The sequence below is a fragment of the Oenanthe melanoleuca genome, chromosome 8 (assembly GCF_029582105.1).
Source record: "Oenanthe melanoleuca isolate GR-GAL-2019-014 chromosome 8, OMel1.0, whole genome shotgun sequence".
NCBI classification, from domain to species: Eukaryota; Metazoa; Chordata; class Aves; order Passeriformes; family Muscicapidae; genus Oenanthe; species Oenanthe melanoleuca.
The window spans coordinates 5,990,054-6,013,591 of NC_079342.1; the positions used below are offsets into that span (position 1 = coordinate 5,990,054).

Genomic DNA, 23,538 nt, shown 5'->3' on the forward strand with positions numbered 1-23,538 from the left:
TTTGCAGGCAGTAAAATACTGCCCTGTTTCAATGCAGTTTCAGTAAATGCTGCTGTATCCCATTATCAAGATTGTGAATGGACTGCATGTATGGATTTTGTGTCTTTGAAGTATCTCATAAGAAGCTTTGAGCAAACTAGGAATATTTTTTAGTACACTGGGTGTAAGATGCTTGTAGGAGAGTGATTAACACTTCCTTAGTGAGACCACACAAAAAAGGGATATTACCCCCAAACATAGCCTTAAGAGTCTCTAAAGCTTAGGGCAGATGAGGAGATGATACAAAGCTTTCAATGTTTCAGATGAGAAATGTAGAACAAAAATTTTTTTAAGATTCTAAAAGACTAGACTTCCAAACATTAAAGCACTGCCTCATTAAGCAGATGCTATGTTTTTTCAAAATTACAATCCAATTGCATAAGCTTCAGATCTAAAAATTACTGATGGAAGATGGCTGCTAAACAGCAAGTTATCAGTTTTTTTTTTTTTCCACTGCTATAATATTGCTTGGGGAAATTGCAAAAGAATAAATAATTAGAACAGAAAGCATGATTTTAGGTGGAAATTAAGTTTTAAAAGGAAAATCCAGGTCACAGAGAAATAAATGAAAGTTTCCCTCAGCTTTAATGACCCAAGATTTTACTTTTGAAATTTAAGGTTCTGTTTTCAGTACTCCTTGACCTGAAACAACACTTTAAATGTATTTACTTCTGATTTGTTAATTCCTATCATACATATAATACTTTATATATATATACACCCACAGATGCATACATATAATGAACCTGAAACCTGTAATGTTCTGCAAGGTGCATAAATCACATGCCCAAATTAAAATATGTGAATAGTATAGTCCTCTATAAATCAGCTCCTTGATGATAGGTATGATCTTATATACTCAGACACTGGAGATATCCGTGGACGAAATCAGGTATGTGAGCTCAGTGTTGCTCTCTCTAAAGTAAATCTAGATTTATAACAGCAGTGATTCTGTAGCAGAGCTCCAGAACTCTGCTGTCATTTTAACAATGCAGTGCTTTTCTCTCTGTTCATTCAACAATGTATATATGTCTGCAAGAAAGGTCAAAAAAAGGTTTACTGCTGAAGCTGTCAGTCACTCTTATCAAAAAGTTCTGTACAGCAAAAGCCTGTTGATGCTTTGTCTGATAAAAACTGTTGTGAACACATCTTTAAAGAGAACATAAAATAATATCCTTACATCAGCCTTTTAATTAACTTTTAATAATAAGACTGCACTATTTTAGAGCCCAACAAGAGTTTCTCAGTGGATGATGTGCCAGGGTGATTGCCAGCTATTACAGTGTGCTCAGAGGATCATCCTTCACCAAAAGCTTGGTGAAGGGAATGACAGAAATATTTTGAAGTTAAATAGTATATGCACTATAGAAAAAAAAGATTGAAATGTAGGCAGAGAGGGAAGATATGCAAATTATAATGCAAACACTGATCTTATGGAGGCACTCTTTTTCCTTAATGCTACATCTTTGAATAAGATCTGGCTTTAGCTTAATCAGAATGACTGAGAAAAGGCAATGTTTTTGCTGGAGCTTATCTGTGGGCATGGTACAGTGGAGTTAATTTATTTCCCATTCACGAAATATAAGTTTTGATAATTGCATAAATGAATAGGGAAGCTTCTGGCTTGTCTGTGTGTCTCAGTGGCTGTAAAGGATTATCCTTCACACTCTGCTTCACAATGACAGTCAAACAAGTAGCCACAATCCACCAGATAAAAAATGTGTTGGTTTATTTTTTTGCTTACAAAGGGACTTAAGTAATTTCCCCATGCTTTAAGCACTGTGACACTGAAAGAGAGGAGTGAATTCTATGCACCAAGACTGGTAGTAATACAGACCTTTGCAAGAAGTTATGTAAGCTAGAGCACTGCAGCACAAAGTTAGTATCAGATTAATTGCAAATGAATCATTTGAATTATTTCCTTGTCTTCTCTAGAGTGCTTGAATATTCCCAAATAAATAATGAGCTTTGAAAGATATTCATCTCCCCAAGAGAGACAAGTTTCTGTAAACTTGACTTAAAGAAGTATTGCTGCAGGCAATGAAATCTACACAAGCAAACAAAGCCCAGGAGATAGGTTGCCTTCTGGCAGACAATTAGAAAACATTTCTTTAGCAACTTGCTACATTCTTCAAAATAATAACCACTATTATTTTTAAATGGAAATCTTTTCTGTTTGAAGTAGTACTCTAAAAAGCCTCAGGATCAGAGCACACCAGAGTAAATCACTAGTCCTGCTGAAGGTGCCTGCAGTAGGGCTCATAGAACATAACCAGCCATCTGAGCTTGAACATGTGGGTGAGGTTTTTTGTTTGTTTGGGGCTTTTTGAGAGGGAAGGTGGGGTTGTATGCAGATATATTCTATAAACTCTGACCAATCTGGGCTCTGAACATCTGGGAGACTGCAGGGCTTTTCTCTGCTTCAGACCAGTTTGTTCAATAGCTCTTTTTTATTAAAGGCCCTGCAAATTTGGAGGCAAATTCTCCAAACTGTGGAAAACAAATGAGGATTTATTGCAGAACTCTCCTACAATGTTAACTTGAAAAGACAACTGAATGCATCTTCTCATCTAGAATTCCATAACAATGGTACAATACCCACTTCTAAGAAGACCTCTAAATATGTTGTATGAAAACTCCTGTTTTATGATTGGAACTAATCTACCATACAGTGGAGAGAAAGTCTGGACATCAGAAGAGGTCAGGCTGTGGTGAAGCAAGAGGTGTTATGCATGCTGTCCTGCTAGCTCAAAGTCCACTGACAACTTGCAGTGGTCTTACTTGAGAATTTAAAAATTTTTGTTTTCTTAATAAACCATCTAAATCTGTGAGCTGGACATCTGATCTCTACAAATATACTTTCCTCCACCCACAAACCCAAGTATGCATTTGCCACTAAACAGCTGCCTACTTCCAACATTCAACAAAGTAGAGAGTGAGGAATGTGCTTCTGACATGAACCATAGAAGATTTACAGGCAAAATGAAGAAATAGAGGATGGCATAAAATCTAACAGTACCTAGTTACAATCACATTAAGAAATTACTTGGCAGACTGTTAACTTCAGCTATTAAAAGGATTATTCAACATGAGAGAAACATGTAACAATTATATTTAACATTGGTTTGTCAGAACTTTCTCGTTTATTAAGTTCAGTGTGAATGCCTTTAAGACTAACATGATAGAGGAGTATTGTACCATGAAATACAGCAAGAGACAGCCTTACTTTAACCAGCGATTTCTGTTTACTTTAGATGAGCCACTGCAAAGTCTTTGCTATGCTTGTTACTAATTGTAGTGATTTAAAAAGGCTTCCACTTTGATCTGTACTCTTGGGATAGGGAGTACAGTAACTTCAGGACTGAGTTCTAGATATCTCCTTTGGTAAATCTATTTTGAAATTACTTATATGGGGAAACTTTAGAAATCCAATAAAGTTTTTGATGTGAAGTCCTGAAATCTTTCTTTGGGATAGGGAGTTTGTATTGTAGCACCAACACAATGACACTGCTGAACTATGGAGATTTAAGAACTTGTCCTGCACATTGGATATCCCTATAAAGTAAAAGCAGAAGAATGTGTTGCAATTATAAATAACATCTTAGACATGACACAAGTGCTATGTATTTATTTTTGACACAGCAAGGAATGCAAATGAATTTCTGCTAGCAACTGGTATTCTAAAGTATTAAGTTTTCTTCCTAGATGAAGTTTCCCCATTATGTCTCATTATTTCAGTCAGCATTTATGCTTTTATGCCTTTTTCTTTTTGTGAGGAGATATTCTACCAAAAATAAATAATTAAACCACAGATGAACTGTCAAAAGGGAACATTCATATTTTAACGCAACATTAACATTTTGGTAATTAACATGGCAGTTAATGCTTTTAGCAGATGTAACAACATTAGACTTGTAAATTTTAATTAAAGTTAATAGTTCACGATAGCTGTAGGGATCAGGCATCCTCTCTGGATACTGAAAACATGTCTAATGTGATTAGAAATACTAATTGAAGAAAAAAGGACTGCTATAGTAATGACTGTACTTCTTTATCTTACTAAATTATTACAAACCTGCAGGAACTTTTAAAAATATATTTGCAGGAATAAGCGTGAAGAGTCAAATGTTCAACTTGAAGAAATTAAAAGGGGTCAAAAGAACATTGCAGACATTTCCTGCATGTTAGAAGGGGGAAAATCATTAATTGAAAGCCATTGCTACTTCCTTATCCTCCTGAGATCATTTTCCCAAGAAATACTATAAAGTTATTTGGTTACATTTCACAACCCTTTTGGATTTAATTAGGAACTAATGTGTTAGTTTTAATTCCCTCAGAGGCTTTGAATTCCAATAGCAGACAGAGAACAGGACTGGCACTGGGAACTGTGACTCAAGTGGACATCGGTTTTAGTGCAAGTTAAGAGATTGGTAGTGAGTCCTTTTCACAGCCTGCTGATACATGAAACATTTTAATAAGCACAGGGAAAGGATTAGTTTTATTAAGCTTGTCTTTACCTACAAGCTGCTAGCCACCTATAAAATGCATCCCCATTTTATTGTAAAATGCCAACAATATTTATTTCACTTGTTCTGTGCATTTTTCTTGTCTCAAGCTGGCTCTGAAGTCAGTAGAAAAAAATCTTGTAGTCCTCATTCTAGCAGAATTGCCACTGAAAACCATGTTCTTTCTAAGGCTTCAGCTAATAAAGGCTAAATACTGAAATTAAGTTTGCTTTTTTGAGTGACAATAGTTATTTTTAGGATAAATGCAGTTATTCCCCACTCATGCCGTTAGCTCCATTTCTGTCAACACCATTCCAACATCACCATAAATTATTATTCATTTGCATTGCAGCACAGGCATAGGCTCCATTCTACCAGGCAAAGTGCAAAGACATGGTGAGAGACAATTCTTGTTTGGAAGAATTGCACTCTAATCACTTGTGACACAGGCTGAGAGAAAGATGCTAGCAGAACAAATGCTGGTTTATCTTCATTTTGTTTCTGTCTGAAAGGTTGGAACAAGTGATTAGGAAATTTTGTCAATCTTAAATGGAAAGAATGAATGAAGTGATTTGAATTAAATTTATCAAGTAACACTGGAATTGAGAACATATTGGACAAAGTCTTATTAGACTCTGGGCAAAGTGACATGTATGTACCTTTTTGTCCCATGTCAGGACTAAATGTAAGCTCTAAATGGTGTTTAACTAATCATGAGCCTCAAGCTGCCTTTCTCCAAAGGTGTACATTTTCTTGAGTTCAGGTAAGAAGACCCAGACTAGTATTCAGGATAGCTTCCAAGTGTATACCTGGAATGAGACAGTGGATGACAAAATACATTTGAATATGCACCTCCATAAGGCTTCATTGACTTGTGTGCTAAATAGACAAAAAATGCATTTATCTTACCTATCACTTATCCAAATATATTTAACAAACTTATAAATTTTACCTGTGTTACTATGTAAGGTAAGGTGCTTCTATGGACACCCCAGAGTTTCAACACTGGTGGAGATGTCTGATTTACTCATGGATTTAATCAGGTGGGAGAGAAAAATTAAAGGTATGGTTAAGGTTTCAGTAATTTTTTTAGACACCACATCATCATCTTCTAGGCACCACTGAAGCCAGTGGGATTCTGCATATGGATCCATATGCATAGATATTTACTTTAGTTAGCTAAAAATGTAATACCTGTGAATTTTCATTCATAATACTGCATTTTTGTTTTGCAATATTATAGTAATAATGTCTCCAGCATGACACAATTGTTAGCAGCTGTAACTTACTGAAGGAAAGGATGAACTTGACTAAATTTTCTTTTTTATTTGTTAAATTCTCAGATCCAGCAGCTAAGGCCCAGGTCTTCAGCTGTGTAAATCAGCATGACTCCACTGAAGTCAGAGCAGCTACACCAACTTACACTGGGTAAGAGTTTGAACTTCAGTGACACCAGATATAGAGTTTACAGGTTTTATTAGCAAGTACATGTTTATAGACTTAAAGGCAGTTTCTAATCCTGTGTCATATCGTAAACACTACCACCTTGGACAAACAGACAGAACAATTATTTGGAAGCTGAAAGTCTTACCCACTTCTCTAAGAGTTTCTTTTAGATGAATATGCTTTTGTGAAAGAACTTCATGCATGAAGGACCATTACAGGCAGAAGTTAGAGAGCTTCTACCATTAGCAAAATGTATCAATATTCAGATTCTGGCATTCAGAGTGGGGTAATCAATTTAGGAGGTGAAAAATGGAAAAATATATACAGGGAATTCCTTGCCATCACTGATTAGTCACACAGTTCAATGCACATAATTACTGAAACTGTTACATTTGTAATGTTTAAAATGGGTTGGACTTTAGATAAATGTAAAGGGTGACTCAGGAAAAAAAAATCTTGAGAAAAGCAGTTTGGGGTTTATGACAAATACTTGTTAAACAGGAAGAAGCGAGGCAAGACATAATACAGATGAATATGTGTGTTGCTTGTTCTTGAAGAGTCATAGCCATCATGTGTGAATGGCAGAACTACCCCTAAACTGCATTTGAACTCGCTGCCTGGGTCCTCTGTTAGTGAAATTGTGAAATGAGGGTGTGTATTCCTGCCCCCAAAGAACATGGGGAATGCCAGGACATGAAGAGGGAAGATGTGGATGGACCAGGGTATAAAAATCCTGAAGCCTGCTGCAGTGGAGTGGGAGTCTGAATGGACAGATCAGTCTGTGCTCAATTAACCTGCACCAAAATGTAGTTTTCTTTATTACCAGCAAGCCAGGTTAGGCTAACTGTGCTCACTACTGAGATTTTCTTCCTCCAGTTAAACAATAACACATATATTATAATAATACATCAAAAGAGCAGTGTGCTAGAGCAAGGAAAAATTTTGAAGAAAAGAACAATATTTAACTGTGATTATGTATATAGAACCAACTTTTAGGAAAAGGTATTGCACAGCACTCAGTACAGCTCAGTACTGATCCTTTCTTTGTACTGCAATGCAGCTTAATTTTTAAAGCAATTTTAATGAAGATTTGTTGAGACATTTTACTGAAATACAGGAATCTTCTATCATCCAAGCTCCCTGTTTCCACATACCTTTCCAAAAACTCTCACAGGTTTCTGGGGTATAAAGGGGTTCCCTGTAGGAACCTCTCATAATATCCACATAAGCAAACAGTTTTTCTATCCTGCAGGCTTCCTGCTTCTGATGTGTTTGGAAGCGGTTTTACAATAAAGTTTAATACCATTACTAACATTTTCCTTCAAATGCTTTTGGTCTGCCTTTTATAGTTTTACATGTAGCTTGCCAGAGGTTTTGCTATTTTCTGTTTTTCTCATCTGAACACCCTTTTTTTTTGGAGTTCCTTCTTCTTTTTAATAATATCCTTTATTCACATGTAGTGCTCTGCTAATCTTTTGGAGACCCTCTAACTGACTTTGACAGATGAGAGATACTTACTCAGAAACTCTAATACAGGTCATTTCCTTCTAATTTACTTTTAACAAACTTCCCTGATTTTATGTAGTCCTCTTTTCAACATTTACTGTTGCTATGGTAAGTTTATTTGGTCTTTTCACTTCTACAAGGTTTTTGAATTTGAATATATTATGATCAAAATTCTAAAACAAATCTTTGATACAGAAATTCAGAAGGTCTAGTGCCCTGCTTGATAGAAATCAGGAGTTCTCCAAGCTTCCCTGGATTGTTCCATTTAATGATTTATGTTGTCAAAAGCTTAAGTTGTGCATAAAGCCCTATAATATTTATCCAGTGCAAATATAATGGAGATCTCTTTACTCCTGCCTTCACAGCCTTTCTCATTTCCTCATCCATGTCACAGGCAGCTACCCTAGCCTTTTCACTGTTAGTAACAAAGTACCAGGAGAGAGGGAGACTTTTCAGGCTTCAAGGACTTAGAGCAGAGCAGTTGCTCCTTTTGATTAATTTCCTGTACCTTATTGATTTGAAGAACCTGAAGAATTGTTAACCAGTGAAGCTGTTATATTATGCTCCTATCTCTGTGACCTCAATGATTACATCTATCCCCATCCTCCACTGTCCTATTCTGCCTGAAAGTTTTAAACTTTTCAAATCTATATTTTTCAGTTTATTCTCTTAATGAACATCTCAAGAGTCTCCATCTGTACAGAGCCCTGGATAACAGCGGAAGCAAGTTAGGAACCATCTGGGGAGTTGGGTGAAATGTTTGAATTCCTGGTTGAATTTATGTTGTTACCCAACACTCTCTAGGTGCTTTCAAGTCTAGCAGCTTAGTCCTGACAAAGGATACTGTTTTCAAATGCAATCCAAGTGCCACATTGCCATTCCAAAGAATACCCTTTGTCATCATTTGATATTTTTTATATTCTTGAACCCTGACTATATTTATAGGTTACGTATATTCATAGATTTCAACGATCAGAAAAAGACTGGTCCAGCTTTCTTAAATCAATGCTGAAATGTAAATAGATTAATAATAGCATGGCTAATGAAACATAGCATCCACTGACAAAAATTGAGGTCCTTGTTCCTTCTGTCTCTGGCCTGTTCAATTCCTGGTGTAAGGCATTTGTTGCCAACACCTTCAGAAGTTGGTAAGAATTAGAGAACAAGCCATGCTCTCCCTCACAGATCCCTAATTCCAGCATGTCTTTGTCCATTCTCTCTAATCCTTTGCTAGCTGGTTAGGCAGTGTCCCCTCTGGCCTCCAAAAGAAGCATTTGTCAGAGATAAGCCTGCTCCTTAACAATCCCTACGGCTACTGGATCTTCTGGAGCCTCTTCTGCCTTTCTGATTCTGTTTGATATAAAGTCTCCATTACAGGGAGTATTAGACAAATTTATTTAACTGTACATGTGAATTGAAAAGCAAAGAAAAACATCCTTCTATAAATAGACATTTGAACAACCCAGGTCTGAAGAGGATCTTCTGTAGATGTGTCACTTTGCAAATTTAAAATTAATGGGGGCAGCGTAGTTATATTCATTTATATGAAAGCCTGTTTGCCTGGTTGTGGTGACGAACTAATTAACTAAAACAGACTCTTCATTTTTAAGTTCTCTGAGTCCCAAGCACCAAAAATAAAATAGAAACAATCACCTTCTAAGAAAGATAAGGTTGGAATATAGGAAAGAGAAAAGTCTTCATCAACGGTAATGTCAGGCTAAAGTAGCCATTGGATTCAAGTGACTAAAGAGAGAAATCAAAATATTATGGTACTGTACAGTGAAATAACAGCATGGAGAAAATAAAAGAATGAAAGTGAAAGAGCATTGAGTATAAAAATAGGATGAAAAGGAAAAAAATTCAAATACAATCAGATTAAACAAAGGAAGACTGTGAGAAACCTACTGTAAAAAAAGGCAAGTAAGCCCCAGGTACTCTGTTCTTATGCATTAATGTAGAGAAACCTTCAAATGCTATCTAAGTCTAGGTTGTGAATTGCTTATTTTCCATCTAGTAGAGTCTAGAAAATAGCAATAGCTGGGTATTATAGTACTATTGCCTTTACCTGTGAAAACACGAGACCTAAAAAGAATCAGTATTTTATATCTCTCCTTTTTCCATCAGAGATTTTGCAAATAGGTGACTACCTCACACAACCCCATTTTTGGTGAGGCTGAAGAGATTTTTGGAGATGGAAAACAGTCAGTGGAATTGCTGATTGTAGTTCTTTAAAGTAACTTCTTAACATTGTATGGCAGATTTATCAAGTTTTTGTTCTTTGTTATGTGGGGAGTCCTGATGGGCCACTTTCTACAAGAAACAAACCAAGGAATTCTTGTTCAAGAAACTGCATTTGCAAGATAGTTTATTAACAACAACAACAACAAAAATGAAAAAAAAAAAAAAAAAAAGAGGAAATATTCTCTTAATCACAATTAAAATTAGTTCTTTTGGACTACCCTAAGAAATACAAAATGCACATCAAAGGGGAAGGTCATAGGGTATGTCTCATTTCACAGCCTGGGTGGTCACCTTGTCACTGTATTTGGCCAGTGGCATTGAATGCCCCAATGCTAATGCCAGGAAATGTGCAGAATGATTAACAAATCAGAGAAATGAGAGCCAACAAAAATAATTTCCTTTCAAATTTCATTAGACTCTGTATCACTGGAGACATTGCAGCTGTCCCAAAGCTTGCCTCAGAACAGATATAAAAGTTGCCTCAAAAACAGATATAATTTTGTACACAGGGAAGTGAATTCCAGACACACTGGCCCATTTCCTACTTCTTTTGCAAGGCTTACATCAAATAATATTTTACTCATTACAAGGGAAAAACTGCAGCAAAACCTCCAACTCTTAGGAGAACTTAAGTTTTGCTTTGGAAAAATCAAGTACATCTGATCCAAAATAATTTTAAAATACTGTTTTCTCTTTTTTAAATTACTGGAGTGCCTTTCACAGAGGGCTTCTACACATGACGAAAAAGTTATTTGATCACAGTAATCCATAACCTTACTGGGGAAACTGGTCAGCTTTCACGGTTTCCCCCCATCATTGGTTCTTAAGGCTTTTGTGTAGGAAATTACCTTTCCCTGCACTGAAGCAGGCTAAACTTTCAGGAAGCTGAGAAACAGTAGTATTCTGGAATTCAGTATTTTTTTATCTAATTAAAATCAGTGCTGTTGCAAAGTACAAGCTGGTGGAAGAGGACTCACCAAGAGTCTGGTCTTTTTTGTTCCTGTCACTTTTATTTTTCCCAGTTTGTGTCATTTCCAGCTGATGTACTCGGTTAATACCGAATGTCTCGCAGATCGAGTATCACAACTCATACACAAAATGAGCAAGTCTGGCACGCTGGCAGAGCCCAAGCCTTAGAGCAGCGCTGCTCAGAGCAGAGGGCCAGTCTCCGGAGGCCGGAGCGGGTGTTCCTCCCACTCCCGGCCCGTCCCGGGGCGAGCGGCGCTGCCCGCAGTGCCCGGGCCCCGCTGTGCTCCAGGGCAGGACCACGGCGGGACGGGCGCTCCGGTCCCACCGCACTCCGTCACTTCCAGGGGAGTCGGAGCTCCCCGCGCACATCCGGACCCGTCCGGGACCGGCCGCGGCCACCCCGGCGGACACCGCGCCTCCGGCCGGGCGGGGGAGCGGGGCGAGGCGGGGCCCGCCGGCCGCCCCGCCCCATCCTCGGGGATGCCGGGATGTTTACGGGCCTGGCAGGAGCGGCGGGGGGCGGAGAGCACGTCGGGGCTGCCGCCGGTGCCCGCGCCGCCCGCCAGGAGCCCCGCTAGGCTCCCGCCGCCAGCGCCGGCGCGGCCCCTGGCTCGGGGCGCCGGAGAAGCCGGGGAGGAGCGGCGGCCGGAGCCGTCTCTCGCGGTAGGAGCAGGCGGAGCCAGGCTGCTCGGTGAGCGGGGCGGGACGGGGCCGCGGGCGGCGGCGGGGCCGGGGGGTCCCGGGGGTCCGGGCGGCCGAGCCGGCGCTGCCGGGGCGCTTCCCCTCGCGGGGTGCCGCGGTTCCGCCTCCCGCCGCCGCCCATTGGCCGCGGTGCTGCGGCGCGGGGCGCTATTGGCTGCGGCGGCTGCCGCTCCGCCCGCCGCGCGGGGAGGGAGCGGCGCGGGGCCGGAGCGAGAAAGTTTGTGCGCGGCGCTGGGGCGGGACGGGCGCGGGCTGCGCCGCGTCAGGGACACCGGCACCTGCCCGCGGCCGGAGGGGCGCCGCGCCCCGTCTGCCGGCAGGGCGAGCGGTGCCCTGAGGGCTGAGGCGGCGTTTCGCCCGGCGGCAGCTGCCGCGCCACCTCCGCCAGAGGAGCGGGCGGCCGGGGACCCTGCCCGGCGGCCTCGCCACCTCCGGCCCCAGCCTGCCTGCGGCCCGGCCGCCCCCCCTTGCCTCTGCTGCGCCGGGCTCCTTGCGTTCCTGCCGAGCTGCTTTCCCTGGTACTCCTCGTCGTTTTCCCCTGGTTTCCTCCAGGCTCCCGTGCCCTCCTGTCACTTGGGGGTGGGTGTCGGGCAGATGCTCCCGGGACAGCCCAGCCTGGAGTTTCACACGGCCGCGGGTGAGAGCAGCGCCGTCACCGGGAGCCGCGGCCCTGCGGCTGCCGGAGGAGCAGCCCCGTCCGTGGGGCCGTGGGCCCTGGCCGGGAGCTCAGCGGGTACCCGGCCGGGGCCCCTCTCGTCCCGGGGTGCGCGGTTTGCTCTGGGGCTGCCGGGAGCTCAGGCCTGGTGGGACACTCAGGCATTCTCCCTATGGGGGCTGAGTGTCCGCTCCCGCACCTTACCGAGCATCCAACCTCGGCTGCCCCAGTACCGGCCCCGAGTTCCTCTCAGTGCCTGTGCCAGCTAAACATGCGTGGTTTTAGGGTTCAGAGGTTCAGAACGCTGTTCTTCGAGTGCAGTGTGCTTTTTTGCTCTGCATTTTTTCAGGGGCATCACTACTGGAATGGTAAAACTACTTAAGATAATCACCCTACTTCTGATAAAAGATGATGAGGGGATGTGTGTTCATTAATCACTCAAATATTTAATTATTGATATTAGATAAAAACCTTTCAAAATGTTTTTTCCCTTTTGCACCAACTGAACGGTAACTTTTTCTGCCCTTTGGAAGTGATAGGAATATTTTCTCAGGTTGTGACAGTGGCATCACTTCTCAGGAAAGGTTGCATGTCACAGTAATTTTGTGGAATGTACTTGATATATTTCCTGTATAAAGTTGTATTACAAGCCTGAGATGCAGAAGTTGCATAAAGTACGCACTTTGGATTATTAGATCAGATGGTTAGAGTTGCAGATTGGCTAGATTGAGAAGAATGAAATGTAAAAGTTTTTTTTTTTTTCCAGGCTGTTGAGGAGAGAGCTCAAGTGTTATAGTGCTGTAGAAATATCTGTATTTAAACTACAGACTTGCACTGTCTTGAGAGAGATGAAATGCAGTGGAAAACAGTCATTAATTCATGGCCTGTGAAAAACTTAGGCAGGAGTTTTAGGAAGGAAAACTGTTGTGCTGTGGAAAGAGGGAAACTTACAAGCAAATCTGGCAGCTTTAAAGTAAGAACTTAAAGCCATGTTTGTTATTTTAAAATTTTTTTATACTGGAAGAAAGAATAATATTAAGAGCATTTGTTCTTTCATTTCAAAACATGAAGATGCTATATTTAGAAATACCTGATGCTTGGGTAGTTGGCTTGTCAAAGCACATTTAAAGATTGTTCACTGTAAGGATGGAGATAGTGCCTTTGTAATAAATACCTTGCATTCAATATACCAGTTAGTCATTGCAGTAAAAAAAAATTGGGAACAAATCAAGGAAATTTATTCAACCAAAAATCTTTTTTTGATGGACTTATCACAGCGTCTTCCAGGGTCTACATGAATTAGATAAGTAGATTCTCATCCTCACCATGGAAGCTTGTTTCAAAAGAAGAGAGAAAAATGGAACATTTTAGAGTTCATCGGAAGGCCTGTGAGCAAATGAGAAAGTCAGATGAAAAATAGAGTGCAGGAAGTCAGTTGCTCATTTTACTGTGACCTGTGGTATCTTCTGAAGTATAAAACAGAGCCATATAAGCCCCTCTGTGCCTTTCTTTTTTTTTGTGCGAGACTTGAGCTCAGTTGCACAAAACGTAGTCAGTCCTGTGTATTTGTGCACAGAGACAATTTGCTGAGGCAGTTTGTTTGTAATACACCCTCCCCATGTTTCATGAACTTAGTGCAGTACTCTGCCTTTATACTGATGCTAAATTCAGCTCATCACTATCAGTGCCTTGCTGCCTTCTGAAGTTTGATAGTGTTCCAAACATCTGTGCTGGATGCTTGGTTGAGTTCACCTTACATTGGAAAGTCCCCTAGGAAAAGTCCAATTGCAGTAACTTCTCTACCTCCAAGGAATTTTTTTTTTTGTGATTTGGTGTTTATCCAAAAATCCCGCCTGATTCCCAGGAAGTAGGATTTAGGAGAAGATGGGAATATCCTGTGAAGGTTAATACTGTGGATAGTTTTAGGAGTTAACTGACTCATTTCCAGAGAATTTGTTCAGTTTATCTGTGTTCCATGTGCTTTGCAGCAGAGATGAAAATAACTGACCAAAATACCAAAGTGATGATAAGAGCAGCCTTTAGAACTGATTTGCTGTATTTATCACCATTTGACTTCCCTGGCCACATGGGAAGGAACTGAGCCCTAGACTGAAGTACATAATCTCACTTTCTGTTTCCTTAGTAAGTATTAAAGTGATTCTTCCTGACAGGTTAGTTAAAAAAGCTGCAGAGAAACTATGCTGTTAAAATGAGTTCCTGCTTTGGTGAAGAGACTCAACGTGCATTTGTCTCAGGCATGTAAAGCATACCTGTGATTCAGTTGTGATTTTTGTAGCTAAAAAACGCACAGTATTTCAAGTGCCATTGTAACCTGTTGGGCATATAGCACTTATATATGCAAGGGAATTTGTTTTAAAATTTTAAACAACACATTGAAAAGAGGAATTTGTAAGAAAGTAGTGTGAGCAATCATATTAAAACCTGATTGCATCTAGTTAGTCTTGTGATATTAGTGACTTTTGTTTTGGATTATAGGTGACAAAGGAAATAGACTGCTTGCAGCATGTGGCATTTGGGAGTCTGCATTCAAGCCTCTTCAAGCTGCTTGGAATGATTTATAACAAAATTATTGCTGTCTTATTTAATAGCTGTATTTATGTTGGACCAGATGAATTACTTTACTGTATCATAAAACTCATGTAGAGCTTGTAGATTAGATTGTTGCTGTAGCCTTTGGGAGATATTTGAGTTAGGTGCTGTGAAGTATTGATAAACCCATCTATCTCAGTTCATTTCAATTTTCTGTAGTTAGAGTACAGAGTTTACAAGATTACTGATTTTTTTAATAGCTGGAAGGTAAAAGTATCACAGGTGAACTGAAAGTTACTTCTAAAAATAAGTAAAAACTTGTGGTGGGAAAACACATAGCCTTCTGCCCTGTAGAGGCCCTTCTTCTGTACCCTTTTTGTCCTCATCTGAGAGCAAATCCAAAAAAGGAGTTGTCTTTGCAGCAGTGAACTTCCAGTCCTTGCCCTGACTGAAATTCAGAGCTGTGTTGGGTACATGGGCTGTGTGTGAGCTTTACAGACACCAGCAGGGCTTGAGGAGCAGGCTGCATTCAGAGTGCTGAATGTGCAGCTGGTCATTGAGAGTGCTCCACAGCCACACATGGGTCCTGCATCTTTTAGACAGTGTGCTTTAATGTAAAACATAGAAACAGCTGCAGACTGGAGTGTTGGCTTGCCTCTGAGGTGTGTGTGCTGGCTGCTGCCAGGGATCCTGGATTACTTGCTGCTTTGAGGAGTCAAGGGTAATGCTGCTCAGAGGTTCACAGAAAGCCTGTGAAACGTGGCTGGTGTTTCTTTTCTGATTCTTTATAGTGCTTCATTCACTTTATCTTTGGGGTAGCAAATGTTAGCGGATTTTAAACTATATATTACAGATTATTTTTTTCAGCTTGAGAATGTGCATCTAACACCTGCAGTAGGATGTCTTGCACTGCTTTTTAAGCTACTGAGACATTTCTTTGAGGAGTGCTTGAAATTTATTGTTAAATGTGTTCTACTTCACCTGTAGCTACATGGACGTTGTCAGCCAGATTGTTGCACAGTTGTGTCCACTCAGTTTTCTAATCTGGATGTGTTTTCCCTGTGCTTAGCCACAATGGGTTTATCTGACAGTGCTTCCAGTCTTTTAATTTGTCTTGTGTTTTTAACTCTTGTGTGAAGATCAGCTGTTTACACTTCTAGCAAAATCTCTTCAGCATCTCTTTATGAATAATTTGCTTTTGTAGATGCATTTTAAGTCATGTCTTCATTAGTACTCCCTCGTTGTGTGTGAGACCTGTGAGGTTTTATGCCTGTAAGGGTTTCTAAATCATGTTTTGGCTTCCTTTTTCTGAAAATCTTATCTTTTGGGGTTTTTTTTCCCCTTTTATTTGCTTTTTCTTTTTCCAGCTTAACTTATCCTCATTTATGCTTCTTCCATTTATTTTGTTTCATAGTTCTGCTTTCCCATATAGTATTTTGTTGACAAAACTCTTGGGTTGGTGTTGAGTGAATTGCCTTCTCTCTGTTCTGCCTCTTGTGTTGCTGTTGCAGCTTTCTTAAATACTTGTTCACCTCCCTGCTGAGGATGAAGCACACTTAAATGTGGTGAGCTAACTTACTAGCACGCTGTTGCCGGAGGGAGGATGTTCTATTTCTTCTACAGTTCATTTCCTACATCCCCCATCCCTGAACTTCCCCTTCTTACTTTTTCTCTGGTGCTCAGCAGGGTCCCCCACATGCTGGTTCTGCTCCCTGCTTCCAGAGCAGCAGCTCAGCTGCATCAGGGAGTTGGATCAGCTTGGCAACAGGGCCAAGAGAGTTCAAGATGGCAATGTGGGATCGTGTGGCAGATCAAGTGAGAGAAAGAAGGATCTTTGATGTTATTGAGCTGTTAGATTGACTTGTGTAATTTCATGTTTGAGATGTAATTTGGCAGTAGATTAATCTGATTGAAGTTAGCTGGTGCTAGAGCAGTCCTATGTCTTCCCCTCTGTCTTCTGCCATCACATTTCTGTCCTTGTCTTTGCAATGGTTCGATTTCAGGAATTGAGCTGGGAAAAAGTGACTTTTTCAAGGTTAGTTTTCAGCTAGTTTCACTTTGCTTACCAGTGGTCTGGGTAGCCACAGCTGCTCCACTGGAAGAAAGAGGGTTTGGGAGTCATGGCTGAAGGCAGGGGAGGCAGCATCACAGAATCCATTTGCACTGTCTTAGAACTGCTCGCTTACAGACCTGGGAGCACAGCCTGGTGGGAGTGGGCTGAGGCTTTGCTTTCTTGGTGGTATCATGGTTAAATATTGTGCATTGTTCCCTGCTGTGACATTATTATGATATACCTATGCCCTTTATAACTGGCTATTGAGTATGAAGAAATGAGTTATCAAATTTCTTTCAGGTGAATAGAAGCTAAATGAAAAATGTAGAAGCTTGCTGCTCATGCAGTTTCAGTTCCTGTTTCTTTTTCAGTTCATGAGAAATAACAAACTGTTCAATAAAGGGCAAGTCAGTGCATGTATAACCCTTTGGGAGCACCTTGCAAGATAAGCAATCTACTTGAGTGGCATCATTGAAATGGAGAGGGAGAAGTAAACAAACTAACTTTTTAAATTGTGCAAATAAAGGGGAATGGGAGCAGGCTTGTGAAGCAGGAGAGCTTCAACTTTAATCTTCTTGTCAGACAGCACTGACAGAGCAACCTCTTAGTAGCTGAGAAATGACAGTGAGTTGGCATGTGTGTTTTCAGGGTTGGAGTGAAAATAAGCCTAGTAAATCAGGCCAAATGGATGAGAAAATTGCTTAAGAACTCTTAATGTATTCCCTTGCTTTCTTCCAAAAGGGTTATTGGTGTATGGTTGCTCCTGCTCTTGTTAAAACCAACTTTTACCCCAGATAAATTGTCTGTATGTTTTTTTTACTGCTTTGACTTGACTGCCCATGAGTAGGAAATTTGGACATAAATTTACTGAAAAATGCTGTATTTCCAGTTAGGTAGTTAATATCTACCTGTAGATTAACAGCTACTGGGAATTTGTATTGTTCCGATTCAAGACTGTCCCTACAGAGGGGAGGAGTGTCTTGGTATCCTGTAGGGAGTATTGATCTGGCTCTTAGAACCTGCTTCTGAAATGAAAACTAATCCTTCTTGAATATAGATGTATATGGATCCATACTGAATCATTTTCAGTACTTTAAAAGTTGCATATATAGTTTTTCTCTAATATGGATGCTTCTGCAGAGAATTTGACAAATGGGTATGTGTTTTCCACACTTCAGAAGACATTTTGGGTTTTTTGGACAATGGGAAGCAAGTATTTGCTATTAGCTGACAGTGGTAAAAATTTTATGTAAATATTCTAGAAATATTCTATGTACATATACCCTTAGGTATACATACATAATCTGTGTCTACAGATGTGTGTGCATATATATAAATATGCATATATATAAAGTTTATATATATGTATGTATACTAATAGGGATGTATTACATTTTATTGTGATAATGGTTTACTGAGTCTTCCAGTACTGAGTTTAATTTGTCCCTTGTCAGTTAGTCTTGATAGACTAACTTCAAGTGGGTGTCAGCTTAAATGTGTTTTGCATTATTAATGCATGCATATAAAAATATATGTAAATATAAACATTATACAGTGCAGCTTGCCCCCAGGTTGCCAGGATTGAGTGAGTTGATCAGTGTTGATGACCTGACAAAGTGTGGGCTGAGTTTGACCACCAAGCCAGTTCCCTCCTGTGGCCAAGTCTTTGCCTTAAAGAGGTAAAGAATGACTTGAGACAGTCTGCCTGATAAACCAGTGCTGTGGCTGTTCTTTACCCTGCTCACATCAAGCTGAAGGGCCAAGCTGTTGCTGCTGGGTCTGAAATCTGTCTCCTCCTGCCAGGTCTGTGTCTTTGGAGCTGGGAGGGTCAGTCAGTGTGGCTGCAGGTGGCAGAGCAGTGCTGGGATCAGGCTGGCACGCCCGGGCTGCCTGGCACACTCTGCTGGGATTAGCGCTGCTGCGCGATTGTGCGGCGCCTGTGCAGGAAGGCATTTGGAAACCTAAACCCTTCTTTCCACAGCACTCGGCTGTTTTTAGGTTCAACCAGGGTGACTGTCTGAGTGTTGTGCCTACCTTTAAATTGTGCTTTTGGGTAGCTGAGGCTCTAGGTGTGGTATAAGCAAATGGGAATATTTCTTTCTTTGTATTCTTACATGGAAACATAGTATTGATATGTATGGTTGGGTTCTTCTCCCACCCCTCAGCTGAGGCTGAGCCTTCTCTTTAAATTTACTGAAAACAGATCTAAAAATCTTCATTTTAAATCCACGTGCGATACTGAAGAATCTAACTTTACACAAAACTTACAAGAAAATAATTTACAAAGAGCCTTGTCTCTAACCTAACTAAAATAATAGTAATAGTAAAAACTGAAAATACCTGACTTAATTGATGGTGTAATCCAGAAGTAAACATAGTACATTCCATCCTTTGAGAACAGCCAAATTGACTGTGTCCCTGATCAGCACATCCTGAAACAGTGTAACTGTGTGTTTCTGTTAACAATTATATGGAGTAGTTACAGCTATATTTTGCAGAAAGAAAAAGAAGACTGAGCTTCTCAGATTCTCAGCAGAGCTGTAACATTCTGAACAGTCTTTTAAGTATATGCTGTTTTCCTAAAGTATAGCTGTTTCTGCTTTGACATTGATTACTGTGTGTTCTCACTTAAGATGCAAAATTGATAAACAAGTGCACAGCAAGTAACTAATGGAAACCATGTATATTGAGACTATTAATGATGTTTTCTACAGGAAAATGTATTTTTTTGTTGTTGTAGAACTGCCATCTGTTAAAGCAAGAACATTTTTGCCTAAATACCTTGTGAATCCAGTGTGAGTGCTTTATGGACTTGGAGCTATGAAGCTAGTTCTTAAAAAGCATGCTTCATATGATTAAGCAGTGCATTTCATCTTTTTCTCCTGACATAGTCTGATCATACTTTTAAAGACATAGTTGCTAGACTTAAGTCACAAGGAATTCAAGTTTTTCCTAGGTATCTCTGTTTTTTGGAGTTTTTAAATGTTATTTTAAAATATATTCGAGTGAAATGAAAGCGATGACTCTGGCTGCTGTTCAGGAGTGGCTCCTCTGCCCTGATTGCAGTGACAGCTGTGGGTTGTCCTGCCTTTGCTCTGGCAGGCTGCTGGAAAGCACCTGGAAGGCTGAGTGCTGCCTGTGGGACCAGAGCTTGGTGTGTAGGAGTGTGCTCTTGCCTCTTGGGCTGCTCTGTATCTGCATGATCTTCAGATGTGGGGGCAGATACCCCAGAGCTCTGACAGGTGGCCACTGAACAAGTCAATGAGGACAGTGATGCTTGTCTGTGAAGGAGGGAAAAGTTGTTACTCTTGTTTCAGGCACTTGGAATTTTATGGTCTGATTTACTGGTTAGAGCTCCTTTTCTGCCTTGAGGAGCAAGAGGAATTGCTGTGCCCTTGTGATCTCAAATGAAAAATAGGTCCTGTTGTCTGTATCCCTAGGAACTTCATTCTGCATCCTTATGTGTAGGTGCCACCTACTGTTTTGATCAACTGAAAATGTTTTAGATTTAAAATATTAGTAATTAAACCAGAAGTATTACTCTAATTATAAAGTGTTGGCAGCCATAACCAGAGTATAAGTTTTAGTGTATATTCCTGTCATCATATTCTGTGCAAATTGTCCAAATCCAAATGATCTTCATCATCAAAATGGTGAACATCATGCTTACAAGATAAATTATTCAGAAGTTTCTTTTTCTTGCAAGGGGTATGCTGAAGGCAAGGAGTCCTTTTCCCCCATGTGATTGGTTTGAGAGTATTGAAAAACGTGAGTTGAATGTGGAGGTTTTGGGGGTGCTGTTATAGTTATAGACTTGCCTTACCTCACCTCACCTGTTGTTTCTTCTCTGTGAACCTTTATCAGGGTGATGGATTTACAGAAAGTGGTCACTGTGTTACTTGTTTAAAGAGGTGACAGACATGTTACAAATAGATGTGTTTTGTATTTGCATTTCAATTTTAAACAAGCATGGACTCTTCGGGGCATTTTTAGTGTCTTGTCAATATATATATAGATTTGTATATATTTGCAATTGAGGGTAAAGGTGTTTTTAATTTACTTTTCACTTGGCAATTTGAAGCAAATATTTCACCCATAGGAATTACCTGTTGGTACATTACATGGTCAAAATCTTGAATTTTGAAACACATTAATAAAATACAGCGAAACCTTCAGCAGAAATACTGATGCTATTTAAGAGAGTTCAATTCCTATAAAGACTCTTTGAAATAGCTCTTCAGGAAAAAAATATTGCCTTCTTAGGTGTGATAGAAAGATCTCTACAAGAAATTAGCAGAAGATTCCTTAAGTTTTCTGTACATTCCTCCCCTGGGATTTGTTGCAATGCATCAACCCCTGTGAATCTACCCAAAGAATTTAGATGAAGTTTTGTGACAATGGTGAAATTTTCAGGGCTGTTGAGTGATGATTTCTTGCCTTGGAGGAGTGGTTGCATGGGAGATGTTTTAGAACTTGGAAAAAGTGTTGGTATTGGTGTCCTAGTGCTGGCTGAAAGATTGCCTGGTCAGTGGTGTGCATTGTCTCTGGCAGCTGACTCCCCCTTTCTCAGCATGGTAATTCTGACAGTCTTGGAAGTCTTGGCAATTCCTACATACTGTTCTCTGCTTCTCACTGTAGTTTGATAACTGATTTTTTTTTTTCTTTTTTTCTGTTGACCTGCCTGAAATTGCTTTTTGTGGATCTTCTTTGTCTTTGAATCAATTAATACAAAACAACAGGAAGCCCCAACCTGTCTGATTGGTATGGAAGTATGATGGATGGGAAGGCAAAGCCTAAGGGCACCCTTGGTTGCTCTGGAGCTTGGCTGTGCTTTGGTTTCAGGAATTGCTGATGGAGCTGGGATGGTATGTGGGTGATTTCTTTCAATGGGCCAGGGAGAGCAGATCACTAATGATTTGTTTGTGTATGCTGTCCACTGCTTACTACACAAGGGCAGCACAGGAGAAGCTCTGCAGAGCTGCTTGGTGACTCTTTGTTAGTGATGTTACCACAACAATACTGCAAGAATGGCAACAGTGCTGCGAGCACAAGCCATTCATTAGTTTCTTGAATATTTTGCAGTTGCCTTTGAAAAACTTTTCTAAGGTTTTCTGCTTTCTGTTAAGAGTGTTTTCTAACCCTTTGAATAGTCTGGAGGAATTACTGGGAAGATTTGTGTCTTTTAACAGCTGTTGGATTTTATGTGGAGTGTAAATAGCTTTGTATGTGGAAGTATATAGGTTTAGCAGAATAAATTTATTACAGGAAATTTCCTTATATTAAAGATTTAATGATGTCAGAAAAGATGCTTTGTGTCTGTCTCTAGAACATTCAAGATTTGGAGCAGGGAATAAGAAACCAATAAATTGAAAAGCAAGGATAATATCCCTGTTAGACACATGATTCTTGTTCCTCTGAAGGCCTTGGCAAGTTTGATCAGCTAATAAGCAGGGATAGTTCATCTTTGTGTGATGAAAAAATTGTTCAGGCCTTGCCTCTTACGTGTATAAAAGCTTATTTCATTGTTTGCATTTGAAGCTGCCAGTGAACTTTTGTGTTGTCTTCATCTGAACAGGGCTTGCCCTTGCAGGCATCAGTAACACTGGCTGCTGCACCTGCTCCTCCTCAGGGGTGCCCAGAAAAGGATGCGCTTAGTTCAGGAAAAAAAAAATAAAATCTTGTGAGCATCTGCATTTTTGTCTCTCCTGTTTTTCCTGCTAATGATTCAGTGCATTTTGCAGCTCTTATTACTGGTCAAAGCCTTGTGTGTCTGTCTTGGGAGTGTGGCAGGCATCTTTCCTCCCATCTTACTGATGGGAAATGAGAAGTTCACAGTTGGGAATGGAGGCTGTGCTTCTAACATGGTATTCCAAAGGCCTCTTAACTAGCTTGTTAGAATGTATTGTGTACCTGTTTAGCTTTTTTTTTTTTTTTTCTATTTGGATGGAACTACTATTGCATATTCCCTAAAATCTACAGATAAAACAATGCAAATAAGTAGTATGTGTACTACAGTTATAACTCTTCTGCTGATGTGCTATTTCCCTTGCTGCCTGTAGGTCAGATATCTACATAGTTAAACAAGTGTTTGATGCCCCTGAAAATTAATGTGATGATGCAGCTTTTATTAGAGTCATTTGTCTGGTACAAGTAGTTTTAATTCACATTATTTAATAATAAATTCAGGTGCCTATAGTGATTTATTTAATTTCATAGAACAGCTAAACATAAGAAAACCTCTTTCCCCAAACAGTGCAGAGCTGGACTAGTTAAATGTTCCTAAACTCAAGCATACAATTGAGAAGATTAATTCCTTTGTTCTTCTGCTGATGTTCATTAATCATAAATACCGACTGAATTACAGTGTAATGACTGTATTTTTCTTTTCAGGACATAAGGGACATTGTTGCGTGATAGAATGGATGAACAATCACAAGGGATGCAGGGGCCTACTGCTCCACCATTTCAGCCACAGGTACATACATCTGGGATTTTTTTTTAACTGTACTAGCTTCTTAAATAGAGAAAGGGGTAACTTTGTTTCTTGTGGTAACAGTGAAGTTGTAAACAGAATGTGTTCTCATGATCATGAAATGAATTCTATATCAGTCCAGTGTTCCATAGAAAATAATGAGTTTTAGTTTTTGCCTCCTGTTGCTTCACTGACTTTGAGGAATTGGAGTTGTAGTGTGAGGAGGAAGCAAAGAGGCATACAGTTGTTTCCTTAAGAAATGTTGCATTGTTAAACACTATGTTTCAGAATTGGTACCATATTTATTTGAGACTGTTGCCTTCACCTATTCTTGCACCTCCTGACAGTGATACTAAGAGAATGTCATTACCTGTTGAAACCAGGCATCGGGTTTCAACTC

General features: G+C 40.2%; 1 protein-coding gene across 2 annotated transcripts in view; it reads left to right on the top strand.

The window, feature by feature from the left end:
* The first annotated feature begins 11,152 nt into the window (after positions 1–11,152).
* NEK7 (NIMA related kinase 7) overlaps positions 11,153–23,538 on the top strand; it is a 65,127-nt gene continuing 52,741 nt past the window's right edge. Inside the window, exons 1-2 of one of the 2 annotated variants that reach the window (XM_056497506.1) lie at positions 11,153–11,397; positions 23,057–23,141. In XM_056497506.1, coding sequence (XP_056353481.1) covers positions 23,085–23,141 — 57 coding nt within the window. In that variant the 5' untranslated portion in view covers positions 11,153–11,397; positions 23,057–23,084. Of the gene's footprint in view, positions 11,398–11,647; positions 11,927–23,056; positions 23,142–23,538 lie in introns of those variants that run through there. The other variant, XM_056497507.1, reaches the window with a different exon arrangement.